General features: G+C 39.6%; 4 protein-coding genes across 4 annotated transcripts; 3 read left to right on the forward strand and 1 right to left on the reverse strand.

The window, feature by feature from the left end:
• The first annotated feature begins 564 nt into the window (after nucleotides 1-564).
• LOC125213709 (protein EDS1B-like) lies at nucleotides 565-3,206 on the forward strand. Its single transcript, XM_048114393.1, has 3 exons — nucleotides 565-1,166; nucleotides 1,495-2,259; nucleotides 2,425-3,206. Exons 1-3 carry the CDS (start codon nucleotides 843-845, stop codon nucleotides 3,124-3,126), a joined length of 1,791 nt encoding a protein of 596 aa, XP_047970350.1. The 5' UTR covers nucleotides 565-842; the 3' UTR covers nucleotides 3,127-3,206.
• Nucleotides 3,207-4,342: 1,136 nt separating this feature from the next.
• Nucleotides 4,343-6,969, forward strand: LOC125213713 (magnesium transporter MRS2-3-like). The gene is made up of 6 exons (XM_048114400.1): nucleotides 4,343-4,851; nucleotides 5,168-5,392; nucleotides 5,487-5,615; nucleotides 5,998-6,137; nucleotides 6,217-6,373; nucleotides 6,458-6,969. The coding sequence occupies exons 1-6, from the start codon at nucleotides 4,492-4,494 to the stop codon at nucleotides 6,743-6,745; spliced, it is 1,299 nt and encodes a 432-aa protein (XP_047970357.1). The 5' UTR covers nucleotides 4,343-4,491; the 3' UTR covers nucleotides 6,746-6,969.
• A 4,499-nt stretch (nucleotides 6,970-11,468) lies between these two features.
• LOC125213710 (TORTIFOLIA1-like protein 3) lies at nucleotides 11,469-13,830 on the forward strand. The gene is made up of 4 exons (XM_048114395.1): nucleotides 11,469-12,367; nucleotides 12,462-12,546; nucleotides 12,618-13,066; nucleotides 13,143-13,830. The coding sequence occupies exons 1-4, from the start codon at nucleotides 11,576-11,578 to the stop codon at nucleotides 13,509-13,511; spliced, it is 1,695 nt and encodes a 564-aa protein (XP_047970352.1). The 5' UTR covers nucleotides 11,469-11,575; the 3' UTR covers nucleotides 13,512-13,830.
• On the reverse strand, nucleotides 13,785-16,581 carry LOC125213712. Its single transcript, XM_048114399.1, has 4 exons — nucleotides 16,499-16,581; nucleotides 15,969-16,145; nucleotides 14,334-15,425; nucleotides 13,785-14,032 (listed from the first exon to the last, which is right to left on the reverse strand). Exons 1-4 carry the CDS (start codon nucleotides 16,511-16,513, stop codon nucleotides 13,997-13,999), a joined length of 1,320 nt encoding a protein of 439 aa, XP_047970356.1. The 5' UTR covers nucleotides 16,514-16,581; the 3' UTR covers nucleotides 13,785-13,996.
• Between the last annotated feature and the right edge of the window lie 246 nt (nucleotides 16,582-16,827).

The following is a 16,827-nucleotide window of genomic DNA, read 5'->3' on the forward strand; positions in this document are numbered from 1 at the left end:
ATCTCCGTTTTTAAAAATAGCATGTAATTCAGTTTGACTTATTCCTTAATATTAAGCACAATTCTGATTTAGAAAACTTTCGAACAATAATATTATCCTTATATAATATTTTATTTTAAATTTATACTATTAAAAGTAACGATTTTATATATATTTTGTGGATCCTACTATCCACTAATAATATTTTCTTATCCATTAGGAATACTATACTTTATCAATAACTATATTAAAATCCATATAGTTTCAAAACATAGCTACTATTTAAAAAGAAATAGGTAGTAACAAAAAAATCTGTCTCAGTTCCTATATATTTTTAATTGTATATTAATTATAAATAAATTATGATAGCAACTTGTGGTGGATAATATAAAAAAACTGTTTATGTTATTTAAAACGAAATTGTTCGTATACTTTTATGGGACATAAGGAATATATCATTACAAACTTTGATTAATCAGTGTAAATGGAGGAGAATTTGGTCCGAAATGGGCCTCTACTAATATAAAACACATGTTTTGTCAAAAAAAATTATGAAAGTGTGAACAACTTTAGCATGAAAAACCAAGCACTTCAGTTGAGCACTTTCCAAGAAATTTCGAAGAAACACATAAATTCCATTCACTTTTTGCTTTCTCATCTCATTTTGAACACTCTCAAGTCCAGCAGGAATCCAAGTCAATGAAGATCATCACCATCATCATCATTAGCATCATCATCATCATCATTATCCATCCAATTACAGCAACTTCCACACACCTTCATCCCAATATATCTAAATCCCAGCTTCAAGCATCTCATCACCATTTGATCCTCAACTTGTTCACAAACTTGCATAGAAGAAGATGGTTGAAGGGAGGCTAGGGGAGCGGTTAGGACTGAGAGAGGATGTGATTCAAAGGGCTTGCAGATTGTCCTTGAAGGCTCATGACAAGGGGAAGCCATACCTCCACGAAAAAACCCGGGGCTCCACCGATGTTTTCTTGGCCTTCCCCGGATCATGGTGTGTGGATGACTGGTACACTAGGGATCCCTTTGGTGAAGTTAAGGTTGATGTCTCCATGTTTCCATGTATAAGAAGTGTTGGCAATGAAGAGATTGGTTTGGTTAATGAGGCTTTTGCTAGGAGGTTTGAGGCCTTATTGAATAGATCATCACTTGCAACTGAGGTATAATCTTTGATTTGGAGTCTGTTTTTAGATAGTAATTGTTTTCTTGAACTTGTTTTAGTTTGAGTTAGATGATCTTAATTGCCAGAAAGCGGCGGTTCCAATGAGAACTTTGACAACTGAAAATCATATACGATAAATGATATATTGACATCACAAAATATATCAGTTCATGAAATTGATATACATGACTAAGCGAACTATTATGTTTTATGATACCAACTTATATAAATGTAATTGCAAACTGATATTCTGACTTCAAGAAAAGTTCTGAAATGAACCATTTCTTTGCCAGAGATTATCATGTCATTTCTGAAATGAATCTCAGGTGGAGAAAGCTATGTCTGAGGGAAAGCAGATCATCTTCACCGGGCACTCATCGGGAGGTGCAACGGCTGTCCTGGCAGCCATTTGGTGCTTTGAGAAGCACATAAGATCCAATCCTTCTCAGACAATGCCACTCTGTGTAACTTTCGGATCACCTCTAGCCGGGAACCACGTCTTCTCGCACGCTCTGAGGCGTGAGAACTGGTCCCGTTGCTTCTTCCACTTTGTGATGAGGCACGACGTCGTGCCACGGATAACCCTAACCCCTCTCTCGAGCATCCAGCCGTGGCTGCAGGCTGTCCTCGAGTCTCTCAACCCGAGATCACAGTTTCACCTGCAGGACTCCTCTGCAGCGTCCGGCTTCCTCCTCTCGGTCATGAGGAACGCGCTGTCCGTGGCCAGCCACGCCGCGTGCATCCTCAAGGGCTGCACCAGTTTGCTCCTGGAGACTGTTGCAAGCATAGTTGATCTCAGCCCTTACCGCCCTTTCGGGACCTTTATCTTCTGCCCCGGGAATGGGAAGCTCGTCGTGGTGGACAATCCGGACGCCGTGCTGCAGTTGTTCTTCTTCTGCCTTCAGCTCAGCCCTGAGGAGGAGAACACAGAGTTTTTGTGTAAAATGATGAGAGACCATTTTTTATATGAAAGTGAATTGCAAGAGAGCCTAAATATGCAAGATGTGACATATTTAGACAGCCTTGTGAATATCCCTTTAGAGGCTCATTCCACTTCCAAATATTCAGCTGCACTCAATGATCTTGGCATTGTATGTTCTACTCAATCCGTTGCTAAATCTATTGGTATCGAAATTTAAGCTTTAGCACGGGCGTAGATCTGCTGCTAATCCGCTGCTAACTATTTTTACTAGCGGAATTATGAAAATAATTAGTGACACACACATGATCTTGATGCTTTTGTATTCGATTTTCAGATGGCGCAAGCGCGGCTATGCCTTCGTGCAGCGGGGGAGCTGGAGAGGCAGAGGATGGAGAACCAGAGGAGAATAGACTCCAACCGAGACAGCATCAAAGAAGCACTGAAAAAGATACATGACTACAAAACCAGCTGTGAGATTAGGAAGATTGGCTACTATGACACATTCAAACTCCAAAAGGACATAACTGACTTCAATGCCAATGTGAAGAGGCAGGAGCTCTCGGGGATATGGGACGAGATCGTGGAGATGATCAAGCGATACGAGCTGCCAGACGGGTTTGAAGGGCGGAAGGAGTGGGTGGAGCTAGGGACGTTGTTTAGGCGGCTGATGGAGCCGCTGGACATCGCAAACTACTATGGGCATTTGCTGAACGAGGACACGGGGCCGTACATGGTGAAGGCGAGGCCGAAGAGGTACAGGTTTACGCAGAAGTGGAGGGAGCACGCGGAGGGGATGGGGGCCGGGGGGAGCGCTGAGACGACGTTTTGGGCGGAGGTGGAAGAGCTGAGGGAGAAGGGGTATGAGGAGGTTAAGGGTGAGGTTTTGAGGTTGGAGGAAGAGTTGTTTGGATGGGTTAGGGATGGATGGGTGGGGAGAGATGTGTTTTTGGAGGGTTCTACTTTTGCTAAGTGGTGGAAGACACTACCTCTTGAGCATAGGTCTGGTTCTTGCATTGCAGCCTACTTCAAGAATTGAAGTTTTGGTTTTTTTGAATAATATGGGTGGAGCTAAATTGCACCCCAAAATACATCAATAACATCTCACTTGGTAAGACAGATTTGGCATCTCTCTCTAGTTGATAAATACTCTAATCTTTGTACAACAATACAGCACAGTACAGATGCCAATAATCTCCTATTTCTAAGAGAAACAGTTGCCAATAATTTCCAAACTCTCTAAAAGACTAATGTACATTTAGAAGAAATCTTGTTACTGGGAATTTCTCATATGAAAAGCCAAATCCACCAACTCAATGGTTGCAAATTCGCCGGTTTAGAATTAAAACAGTAATATTTTAACAAGCAAGTAGTATCATGGTTTCAGCAAAGCAAGAAGCTCTCAAACACATTGTAATAACAAAAGATGGTCAATTGTTTAATGTTTTAACAATGTTAGAGTACATTGAATGATATTATGTCATAAGCTTGAGCACCTGAGTATCACTGAAAAAGACTGAAATGCCTTCAAGTGGTATAAATGTAAAAAAAGAGCAAAAAATGACATAAAAGAGTGAACATTTACCCAAAAATGTTCCAACTCATACCATCTCCAACCATTTACACCAAACTCAAACTCATTTTTGAGTATACGTCACACCAAAAAGTAGTTTTACTCCAATCATTCATACCAAATTCAAAATTTACACCATTTTTTGGTTTTTGTCTCACAAAATTTCTGCAGTAACACCATATTTGGTACTTGTTTCACAAAAAAACTAAAAATGGATTTGAGTTTGGTGTATGATTGATGAAGATTTTTACACCAAAACTCATTTATGGAGTACAGTTGAAGATGGTCTCAATTGTCCAAATCCTTATTTTATTGTTCACTAAGAAAAAAAAATCAACAAACTAAATTAATCTCTCCACTAAATAAAGAACAATACTAGTTACTACGTGACAATAGTATAAACGCTAGACAACAATATTAGTATATAGTGTATTGGATATTGCTGGTAGAAAAAATTTACCTTTGAGCATTTTTTTATGATGGCCACATGACAGCTAATTATTCGTCCACGTGTATAAATAATTGGCTAGGAATAGTGGTATGATGTTACTTTAAGAGGCGTTGTCCTTTGAACGCGTCCCTACACCGTATCAATAATTTTTAAAAATGATTAAATCTGAATTTATGTATATGAAAATAAAATCGGGGTGGGGCTATTTTGGGGTGGAGATAAAATACCCTAACCTTTGTTTTCCCGGTCCAATAGAATCGAGTCAATCGCCCAGCTGATTCATAAACAGTGTCACAATAGAGAAAAGAAAGTGGAATTTTCATGCAAAAGGGTTTGAGAATTTGGTTGAGACTCACGGATTGTATTCGAAATCGGGTAGAATGAGGTATCCAGTGGATTCAGCGGAAGCGGGGCGCGCGAGGAAGAAGGGGGCGTGGGTTCGGGCGTGGCTGGTGGTGGACTCCGCAGGGGAGGCGGAGGTGGTGGAGGCCGGCAAGCACGCCATCATGCAGCGGACTGGTCTCCCCGGCCGAGATCTCCGCATGCTCGACCCCGCCCTCTCCTACCCCTCCACCGTCTTGGGCCGAGAGCGCGCGATCGTCGTCAATTTGGAGAATATCAGGTCGATTATCACTTCTCGAGAGATGATTTTTCAAAATTCCAAAGATCCTTTGCTTACTCCTTTTGTCGATAAAATTCAGCAAGTGTTTCGCCATCGACAAGCTGTCCTCTCCACCCAGGTCTTCCCTCTCTCTCTCTCTCTCATCGTTGACTTCAATTTGATTGAATTGGGGAGGGAGGTGATGTGATGTATTGTGAATATTAGGGATTTTTTTTTTGTATTGCAAGTTGAATTTGTTCTGTTCTGTTCATGTAGCATTTGAATTCGAATTGAATTGAATTGGAATTAGAATTCTACGGAATAAATCAATTCCAAATCCTTTGTTTTAGTAAAAAAATGATGACATGAAATGGAGGTGTGATGGTTAGGGATTTACTTCTGCAATAGTATATGTTGTGATGAGTTTCTAACTCATTGATGATATGGCGTTGAAGGAGTCTGGACATGAAGGAAACAAACCAGTGTGGACAGATTTTTACGGCTCAAAAGAGCCGGAACAGGAAGATGGTGGTGACCAAATTTATACTTACCAACAAAAGAAAGAAGAGTGGAATACAGAGGAAACAGGAGAGAACGAGCACGCTTTGAAGATTCTTCCATTCGAATTTGTTGCCCTCGAGGCATGCCTCCAGGCTACCTGCAGTAGCTTGGATGATGAAGTATGGATAGATATCTTGTGCAATTAACCCTTGTTTTTTAGTCTAGATTTTGGTAACTAATTTGTATTGTTGTGTGTATAAATTCATGAACTAGGCAACAAGACTGGAGCAAGAAGCTCATCCAGCATTGGATAAGCTCACTTCCAAGATTAGCACTCTCAATCTAGACCGGGTTCGACATATTAAGAGCCGTTTGGTGGCAATAACTGGGCGCGTGCAGAAGGTTTGAGCTATGTTGGATTTAAATGCTTTTTCGACTAGCTTGAGTTTGTGCGGTACTTGTGTTTCTACTGTTGCTTTGGATGAACTCCATTGCAGATTTTCCATTAGCTCTTATGTATGCTTGGAGTGCTTGCTAAGTTCACAACCCCCACTGTTTCCCCATCCCAAAACACACACACTCATCAGTTCTATAAAAACTAGTAATAGGGTAGTTTTGACAATTGGAGTGCTTGGTAAATTCATCTGCTGCTTTTGAGAACTTTGGGCTAATCGATATTCGTAAGACATGAACAAATAGGAAAAGTTTGTTTCTTAGTAGAAATAATCTGTCTGAAGTATTTGTTTTCAGCACCATAACCTTTGAAAATGGCTGGGTAATGTAGGTGAGGGATGAGTTGGAGCATTTGCTCGATGACGACGAAGATATGGCAGAGATGTATTTGACAGAGAAGTTAGAGGAGGAGGAGGCGCTTGAGAATTCTTCTACCAAAGAGCAAGACATGGTAGATGAGGAAGCAGATCAGTATGGCAAAATCAAACCTCCATTTTACTCCATACTTTAATCAAATTAAGTCAATTAACTTAATTGTTCTGATAATTAGGGCTAGTTTCGAGGCAAAGATGGGACTTGATGATGACGAGCAGCAAGCTCCGAGCATGCAAAGTTCTAGCATCAAGAGTCTCGATGTGGAGGAGCTCGAGATGATTCTAGAAGCATATTTCGTACAGATAGAAGGCACGTTGAACAAGCTATCCGCTGTAAGGCTTCTTCACTCAAACATCAAGAATGTGAGAAATGTAGTTTTTGGAAATGACACTAATTTGGATGAGTTTTTTCGGTAGCTGAGAGAGTACGTGGACGACACAGAAGACTACATAAACATAATGCTGGATGACAAGCAGAACCATCTGCTGCAAATGGGAGTGGTGCTCACTACAGCGACTTTGGTGGTGGGTGCGTTTGTGGCCTTGACTGGGGTGTTTGGCATGAACATTGGCATCGAGCTCTTCGACCCCAAGTTATATGGGATGTCTGAATGGCTCTGGACCGTAGGTGGAAGCACCATTGCCTCTGTTTTCTGTTACGTAATCGGTGTTGCCTGGTGCAGGTACCAACGCCTCTTGGAATGAAGAGGGAGGAGGAAGAGTTATGTTTTCTCGCTTGCTTTACCACAATCCAATGTTGATCTTGTAGCTTTTTAATTAGTTATGATTTTGAGTTGGTTACTTGGTGAGATACAAAGATGTTGCCCATTTTTTGAAATTGATTTTTTTATATTTTAATAAACTACCATCTCTCCCTTATTTTGTAAAGTGAAATAAACATTTAGCTTAATGGGCCTCAAAGCCCGCAATCAACGGCCCAAAGCGTTGGATACATATATATTGAAATTATCTTGAACAAAATATTATAGTATTAAGTATATTCTAAAGTTATGCAAGAACTCGAATGCATCATCGATCGTCACATCTTTTGATACCAATAATTTATGTATTCAATCATGCCAAATTTGAGAGAGAATTTTGAAATGGGTCCAAAGACTAAAACATGATTGTGCACTTGCTGGCATGTGAAATTGTAATATTTTGCTTTTGCATGATGATAATACAAGACTATGAAAATTCTCGAAAACTAGTAGGTCCTCTATTATTTCAATGAAGGGTTCTCTTATTTTATTTTTTTTCGTACTATTTCACATTGACACGTCATTTTACGGAGTACTTAATAATTTTCCACAAGGATGCCTTTAAGTACTACTAGTATTTATCAAATTGTGATCTAATTGAATTTAAATTGACGATCTTCTCTCTTCCCAAGGATCAATAAATAACTAAATCTCACTCACCATTAATGTATACACACAAGGTCATTTGAAGGTGTTTTGGTTATTCCAAGAGTAAAAGTTTTATTGGAATGCATTGTTTTTCTTTTGAAATCCGACGTACTATGAAAGTCGTTTGAATCTGATACGAAACAAGTACGAAATGATCAAATTATACAATGTAATGACCTAATACGGCTATAGAATGCCCTATTCTTGCAAAGTATGCATATATATGATTGTGTTACCCATCATATGAACTAAAATGATCTAAAAATGACCTCTGTGTTTTCAAAATCTGAAAGTTAATAAAATCTGATCTATCCATTTTTCAATCTAATGGTTGAGATTTTATCTCTAATCATGCATTATTCTTTAATTATTCATAGAACATTGCCTATATACAGATATATTTATGACCACATGCATGCTAGCTGAATGACTATATGCATGTATGTGCAAGGATAAGAATCCCATGTCCCAAAAGAAAAAAACCCCAATCACTAGATTTTTGTCTCTTCAAATTGCTTCATTTGTTTGGATCAAGACTTCCCATGTTATGTGCCCATTCTTCAAATCTTGGACTCATGTCCACATCCACAACATGTATCTTGTATCTCTACTGCCTCCCATCGTATATATATCACATATCAAGATACTTAAATATTAGTAGGTTTATTTGACCAAAATATAAAGTTACATGATTTGACATACAAGTTAATGCTCAATATCCAAATATTGTACAAGTGCTATGTTGTAGTGGCCCATAGCATGATCAGAATTTGGAAAGATTGTGTCTTTGTAGGAAGTACCAAATTAATTGCCATATTTTTATGGGACAATGCTAGTGGCCTTCTTGGACATAAATCTTCTATTTTCATGTATATGAAATTCTTGATTTTGAAGGTGCTAAAGCTTCTTTCCTTTATGAGGAACTATATGAATGAAAATATTTATGAATACATGAAACACCAACATTTATATTCCATTTAGCAAACATGGTACATTCATGATACTCTAAAATGTGAAGTCATCATCAAGAAAAACTCATAATTTAGTGAGTGAGTGGATTTGTAAATTTGTGTGACAAAATGGAAATGATGAATTGCTTACTCCTCTTTAATTTATTGCATTTGTTTCACGCGTTTTGTAACCATCATCCAACCTCTTCATGGTGATGACCACATATCTATAAATAAAAAATCAAATAAAGTTTCACATCTAAAATTAAATGCATCATCCAAACATCACCCTCATAATATATACAGAGTTAAATCAATTCACTGCCAAAATATCAAATTCACTGAATAAAGGTGTATACATGTATTTAATTTATCTTGAGAATAATACTAGTAGTAATTTCTTAAATTTCATTTTTAAACAACAAGAAAACTCTACCCTCCAACCACCCCCACATGCCATGTTCATTTTTTTTTTTTTCTTATGATAACTTTTGATCTATGAAATTAATGAGGGTGTGATGATCAAGTTAGGCCATACAAAAAGTGAGGAGAGAGAGAGAGATGGTTCATCTAAATGACCTATATATGTCAACCATATATATGTTCGGTTGAAAGGATTATGTCTACTACCAAAATTCAATAATCTTTACTCCTATGTTGACACAATATTGAAGTATATATATTCAACCAACATATCATGTTCCTAGAATTACCTAATAATATATCCCATGTGATGTATTGGTATTCCTCGTTTTCGACTCTACCTATGAATTAAATGAATTATTCATTGCATAGTTATGAGTTTTGACACACATTTAGTTACACCTAGAAGTAACTGTTTCAAACAAATTTGATATATTTATTTCTATTAATTTTGGCATACAATTTAGTTAGAATAAAATGCAACACAACAGCAACAAGTTATAGTTAAATATTTTTACTAAAGAAAAAGGGCTTGAGCCGATAGACGACAAGCAAATATTTATGACAAAAGGTCAAGAGTCATATTGTATAAATCCAAACGGAAAACAATATCAAAAATCCAACCAAGAATAGAAAAAAAAAAAAACACATGTGACCTAATCACTTAATCAAACAAAAGCAACATTAACAATGTGAAAAAAAAAACATGACCAAAAAACCAAACTCTAGTGACCTAGCTCCACGGAAATAATAACATAATGTATTATTCTTCACTTACAACTCTAATATATACCGCTCACTTGATTAATCGACAAATCCCATATTTGCATGTTTGTGTGCGATTAATCAACCTTAGATATACATAAGTCTTAATTAGTTATTTAATATGCAAGCATATCTTTATGTTTAATACTATAACCTATTTTCGATCGTATGTTGAAGTGGAGCCAAATTTATCTAAACCATAAATAAATTGAAGAACACTCCCTAGTGATTTAGGTAGTCTTCAATATCTTATTTAAGTTTCAACCAAATACATCTAATTATTAGGCTGTGGTGTTTAAAATTAGGTGGTATGTGAACATATCTACTGGAGTTTGGTTTTCATATTATTTCGAAACTCTATTCTAAATAATTGAAATTTTCATATACTTCCAATTTATATTTAAATAGACAGACAAACAAAAAGATAAGTAAATAGTAGTAATTGGTCAACTTTTTTCACTCATAGTATTTTATTTTATTTTATTTAAATTTAAAAAGGGTACGTAGGGATTGAACCACATGACTCTAACTAATAACCTACGAAGAAAAAATTGATCGACCATGATTGCTATTAAATTGTTGGTTACTACCTATGCTACACTAGTTCATATGAAATTATTATGCTAAATTAACGGCTTTTAACTGCCACTAAATAGTTCCTCAATTCCACATTTAATTCCTTAAATTAGGACCAATCTATATATCTATCAAGTTTAGAATTTTAGGACCACTTTAGATACATGGAAAATCCTAAGAAATTAAACATGTAACGTGAACCGTAAAGCATGTCGTTCAATTTTACATAAAAATTTGTATCATATCCAAAAAATTTGTTTTTAAAAACTAGAATAACCAATTTTAGGAGACGGAGCGAGACTATGATTTATCTGCGACAGGTCGAAATTATATAGTCAGCGATGCTGGTGTCTCTAGCTAGATTCGAACATATCCCTGCCCTCCAACTTTATGTCACGGAGTAAATATTGACAAAGGAAATATTTTTATAAGTCTTACTACAATATAATTACAGCTAAAGGCTAAAGTTCACATGCATAATCAATCTGTAGCTTTTTAGCCACTCTCACCAATATTTTTGCTGCATTTAATTTATGCAACTATTTGTGTCTACATACACTATTCTTGCTTATTAAATTATTACTATAGTCCATTTTACTTTTCTGAACATGCCAATGGTAATCAATATAGATAATGTTGGTGTGTATGCATACACTATTGTTATTTATTATCCACTCTCTCTTAAGGAAGATGATCACTTCTTTGGGCGGTACGAGATTTTATACAATTTTATTTTGCGTGCTAAGTTGAGAGAGTAAAGTAAGAACGATGAAGTAAGATAGATATAAAAGATCTTTCTATTTTTAATAATGAGTGAAGTTGATTGAGACAAACTAAAACAAAAAACGGGTATTTTCAATGGGACGGAAGGAGTACTATTGTCCATTTTATTTATTCAGAAACATCCAAAGACATTGTTTGAACTTCAAAAACGTTAACCGCGATGATGTTTTTCTCATATTCACAATTTTTTCGGGATAGAGTAGAATGGAAAAAATATAAGTTCGTCCATACAACATAAAAGTCCACGAGAGGAGTGGCAATTCGGTTAAAATAATGACATGGTGCACAAGTTTAATAAAGTCATTAAACAATTAAACATTCCACACAAGAATGTCCAGTTCATTTCCATTTCTTAATCCCCCAATTACCACTTGAAACAAAAACCCTCCATAATCAGTGCTTTAATCAATTCACAAGCACATGCCCACTGGCGGGGAAACCACACTAGTACGACACCGTTTGGATAATCCAAACCCCACGACGTCGTTTAGCTCTCCATCCCACTATATAACCAATCACCTCAAACCAGTAAAAAAATAAAAAACTGCCCAACCAAATCCCACCACCGTGATGCCGCCGGCGCCACCGCTTCCAGCCTAATCCCTCCCCAATTCCTTCCCAAAACAGCAATGTCGGGCTCCAGCAAGCAGGCGCTGAAGCAACGCGTGCTGACGTGTCTCCACAAGCTCTCCGACAGGGACACCCACGCCGCCGCGGCGGTGGAGCTGGAGTCCATCGCCCGGAGCCTCCCCTGCGCCGCCCTCCCCTCCTTCATCTCCTCCGTCACCTCCACCGACTCCTCCGACCGCTCCCCCGTCCGGCGCCACTGCCTCCGCCTCCTCTCCGCCCTCGCCGCCGCCCACCGCGACGCCCTCTCGCCGCACCTCTCCAAAATCCTCTCCTCCCTCCGCCGCCGCCTCCGCGACCCGGACTCCGCCGTCCGCGCCGCCTGCGTCGCCGCCGCCCTCTCCCTCGCCTCCCACCTCACCTCCCCTCCCTTCGCCTCCCTCGCGAAGCCCTTCCTCGAGTCCCTCTTCTCCGAGCAGGACGCCGGCGCCCAAAACGGCGCCGCATTGTGCCTCGCCGCGGTGATCGAGGGTTTCCCGCACCCCGACGCCGGGAGCCTCCGCAGGCTGCTGCCGAAGCTCGAGAAGCTCGCGAAATGCGATGGATTCAAGGCGAAAGGTGCGATCTTGGCGCTCTTTGGGAGCATTGTGGAGGTTGAGGGAGTGCTTAGCGGCGGCGGAGTCAGGAATTTGATCAAGTGTTTGGTGGAGTTCTTGAGCAGCGAGGATTGGGCGGCAAGGAAGGCTGCTGCGGAGGCGCTGGTGAAGGTGGCGGCGGTGGAGAGTCAAAGAGATGCGCTTTCGGAATGTAAAGCTTCTTGCTTGAAGACTTTTGAAGCTAGGCGATTTGATAAGGTTTGATTTTGTCTGATTTTTGGATAAAGATCGGATTTTTATTGGTTTGGATTCTGTTAATTGTAGTGTGTGTGTGTGTGATTCTCATAATCAGGTGAAGGCTGCGAGGGAGAGTATGAATTTGATGGTGGAAGCTTGGAAGGAGATTCCTGATCCAACGGCTGAGGTTTCATCTAAAGGTATGATCTTTGACATAACTTGATGATTTCAGCATTCCTCATTGTGTTCTTATTGATTTGGCGGTATGCAGAAACTGGGGCTGGCTCGAAAACCGAACCATCTTCGCAAGTGAATAAAATCAGCCAGCATGGCTCTAGGGGGAGAGCTTCTGTAGGGAGCAATGGGAACAGAACTAGTCCTCCAATGTTCCGAAAATTGGATAGCAAGAAGCCCTCCAACGCGAAAGTAGACGTTTCTCCTGCTGCTGATGAAGCTCGTATTAGCTCTTCTGCCACGCCGGTTTCTGGGTATAAGCGTGGGGATGGGGTGGGTGGAGAGGAGAGGAGGCGGTTTGAGAATCCGGAAATCAGAAGGGCGCTGTTTAGTGAGAGCTACGAGAAGCGGGATCATAGTGTTGTAGTTAGTAATGAAACCGGAGATATGTGTAGGAATCAGGGAGACTGTGAAGACCTGGCTCTGATCAGGAAGCAGCTTGTTCAGATTGAAAATCAGCAGTCGAATTTGTTGGAAATTCTTCAGGTAGTTATATTTTGTGTGCTAAATGTACTACATTTTCTATAAGCTATGATTTGCTGATCATTGTTTTGTAATCCAGAGATTTATTGGGAGCTCACAGAGAGGCATTCAGTCATTGGAGGCGCGTGTGCAAGGTTTAGAGCTCACGCTGGATGAGATCTCGTATGACTTGGCCACCTCCACTGGGAAGATGTCTATAAATGGAGCTTCGTGCTGCTCGCTGCCAGGTGCAGATTTCCTCAGCTTGAAGCTGCGCAGAAAGACACAAGCGCTGTCTGCCTCTTGCGGAACCTCTCCATCGACTGCAGCAGCTGGCAGCATTCCTCGTAAGAACGAAGACGGTGGCAGAGGGTTTCTGTTGCAGAACCGGAGGCGTCCCCTCCATGGGGGGCGTGGGGTTATAGTGATGAACCCACTAGCTGAAATCCCTCCTCAGGTTCATGCTTGATTGAGGATGTTCAGACATCATTCTTCCTTACCAAGAATGTTTTGAGCTATGTTTGTCAACTCAATGAGAGAAGAGATGAAGAAAAGGCCGATGCACCGCCTTTTGGCCGGAGTTGCTCCAACTGCGGTGGCTCAAAATGTTGTAGAGTGGATGCATTTTGTAATCCATTTTCATATGTAGTGATAATCTGTCTTGATTTAGGATGATGACTATATCATCATTTGTATGTACATAGTGCTGTGAAATTAGATTCAACTTTGCTAATGTGAAACCTCATGACTAACATATCTTTTCATTCAGAAAATATGAATATTGAATACATATTGAAGAATGCAAACACTATTTTAGATTAACTTTGAAAATATTCAACTACAGCAGATTATATATTTCATGTCATTCTCTGAAAATGCAGCTTACTGCTGTAAGATTACAAGTGATTGTCATCATCTCTCTTCCAAAACACACCGAGCACACGAAACGCCTTTTCAATGCCACCACTTCTTCTCAGACAAGGATATAAGCTGCCAAATTGATGAACAAGTAATAAGCATGTGTCAAGATTGATCAACCGCCATATTAACAAGATGTTTAGAGTTTGATACAAAAAACATTTTGATATAAGAGGAGATCTAGTCATTGAAACCATCCGTTAATGGTGATTAAGTGCAAACAATAAAGAGTTAAAATTTATGAAAGTAATGATACAGCACTCATCAGAAAGGAATTAAATGCTTCATAACAAAATACATATTCCTATGAACAGGCAAGTGGATGCACAAACAGGAAACAAGCAACGTAGTTGAGAGGTTTTCATTCACTAACCTGACGAGCAACTTGCGCCAATCGCCTACTGTCTCGGGATGAATCTGACAACAAGCTAGCCTTGGATGACTGCTGGTTCTTACGAGTACTTTTATCATCTTCATTTCTCTTTTCTACCTCAGGTGACAGTGACACTTTCATTTCAGATTCGTTCGGGTTTCCTCTCTTGCGCTTCCTTTGAAATGTGTATTTGATGATTCTTTCCCTTACGGGTTGGCTTGGCATATCACCATTTTCAACATCCCCTTTAGAAACAGAAGGCAAAAAACTTTCTTCAAGCTCAGTTTCTTCCCCTAACGGCACTATCTTTTCCTTCAACCCTTCACATTCCTGGTCAATGCATTTGTTCTCAACTTCATCTGTGCAGAGTATTGGAGCTACGGATGAAGGTCTCTTACTGGAGTGAGCATCATCTTTGACTGAAACAAGATTATGTCTTGATGAAAGTTCTGGCAACGGATCAGGTTTCTCAGGAGGAGGTTCTCTTTGTTTAGTAGATCTCTGTCTTTTCCGACGAAAAGGTAGGAAACTACTTAACTTAACATCCGCCAACAATTTGTACTCAAGTTCACTCTGAGTTCTAGCCCCAAATGATGGATCTTTGCTGGTGTATCCACCCTTTTCCCGCTCTTCGTTGCTGTTCCTGTCCAACAGATTCCCCTCACACGCACGGATTCTCTGCGTACAGCCATTTCTATATAGCCCAGGCTCTTTATAGCTAACTCTTAATGCTATTGAAGGCAAATCCCGATCCCTAATATGTGAACTGCACGTGCAATCTTTCTCGCCTAAATAATAACAATCGGAACATTCCTTTTGCTGCCTTGGGTTAGGCATTGTGATTTCAGAAGCTCCAGCAGATTCGTATCCGTTGTTCGGATGATGATATTTACTAGATTCATAAGAGTAGATAGTAGTAGGCACCTCATTTACGTTGTGCAAACTGCTTTTCTTTAACCTTTCCAGCTCATCCTGTACCTCTCCCAATTCTTTCCTGAGATCGTTGACGATATCTTCAGCTTCTTGAAGTTGAGCTTCCAGTTCTTCAATCTTCTTCTGCTGATTCAGCGCTGCAGCTTCCGCCTCACTAGTCTGAAAAAGTGGTTCAAAATATAAGCAAAAAAGATTGCACCTTCGTGCAGGATTTTACGCTGCACGTTTCTTGTTTGTGTGCTGGATTTTACGCTACAGTAGATGGAATGGTACCAAAACAAGAAACTAACAGAAAATGCAAAAATGTTTTAAGTTATGTCACAACACAAACTCACAAAAGAAAAATGTGCTAGTATTTCGCTAGCCAAATGCAATCAAGCATCATAATGCCATAAATAGGTAACACAACATTAATACATTTGGAAATCGACACTCAATCGGGAACACCTCTGAATTGAAGAATCAAGAATGAAAAAGAAGAAACTTTTACGACACACAAACGTTAAGGTGAAAGAATAGGTAGACATCACAAATCAATCTATAGGTAATCAAGCACCTCCAATCAGAAAATCATTTCAAGAAACAAAGCAGTCACACTCTAAACGAACACGGCCTCTTGTCAACCAATGCACATATCTCCAAAACACATCAAAATCATAGAAAATCCAACTAAAAATGGAAACTTTAAATCAGATAGCTCACCCTATCATCCATCATTTTCTTGAGGTGCAACAGCATCCGCAGCGCCTCCTCCTTCGCCACCTTCAGCTCGTGCTGATACTGCACGGCCCTCCTCTCGGATGACATAACCCGAGCTGCTGCCTCCTTGGATATGTTCAATATTATATCAGCATACGCCTTCTGCAATCCTATCACTTTCTGCACACAAAATTACCAACCAAAGAAGACAACTTTTAGTCCAAAACAACAACAAAATGCTCATTTCAACAAGATACCTAGAGAAATTCATCAAAACTTAACCCCATTTCGAAAATTCAGATTAGTATCAAGAACACCTTGTTCAAAGAGTGAATAAGAACATAAAAAGGAAGTGCATTTTTCCAAAAATACTCAGAAAACACACCGAAAGCATAGGGATCAAACGCAAAAAGGATCGAACTTGAAAGCAATCAACAAAAGAAAAACGGTTAGCACAATCAATTAGGTAGTTGGTGCGGCTGTTGCCTGTTGAAAAACAAACAAGTAGTTGCGTCTGCGGCGGCGGAGATTACCTCTTTGGCGTCCATTTCTCTCCGATTCCTCAAAAGGATTCGGAAAAAAAAGTTGGTTTTTGCTTAGGTTTTTGGGTCCGAAGTTAATAAAAACTCGTTTCCTCGGCAGAGCTGTCTGTTATGAACTGAATCTTCCGAAATCTCCATTCTACCCCTGAGTAATCCGCTTATTACGGGAACGCCCAAGGCGCTGCACCTTTTTTTTGGAGGGAAAAGCAAAAGCAGGAAGAGCGATTTTGTGTCACAAACTGAAATCAAACAGCGACTCTTTGACTTCGCTTTCGCCGGCGTGCGCCATCGAAATTGTAGCAGCTGATTCCCGGCACAAA

This window comes from Salvia hispanica, chromosome 3 (genome assembly GCF_023119035.1).
Source record: "Salvia hispanica cultivar TCC Black 2014 chromosome 3, UniMelb_Shisp_WGS_1.0, whole genome shotgun sequence".
Lineage (NCBI taxonomy): Eukaryota > Viridiplantae > Streptophyta > Magnoliopsida > Lamiales > Lamiaceae > Salvia > Salvia hispanica.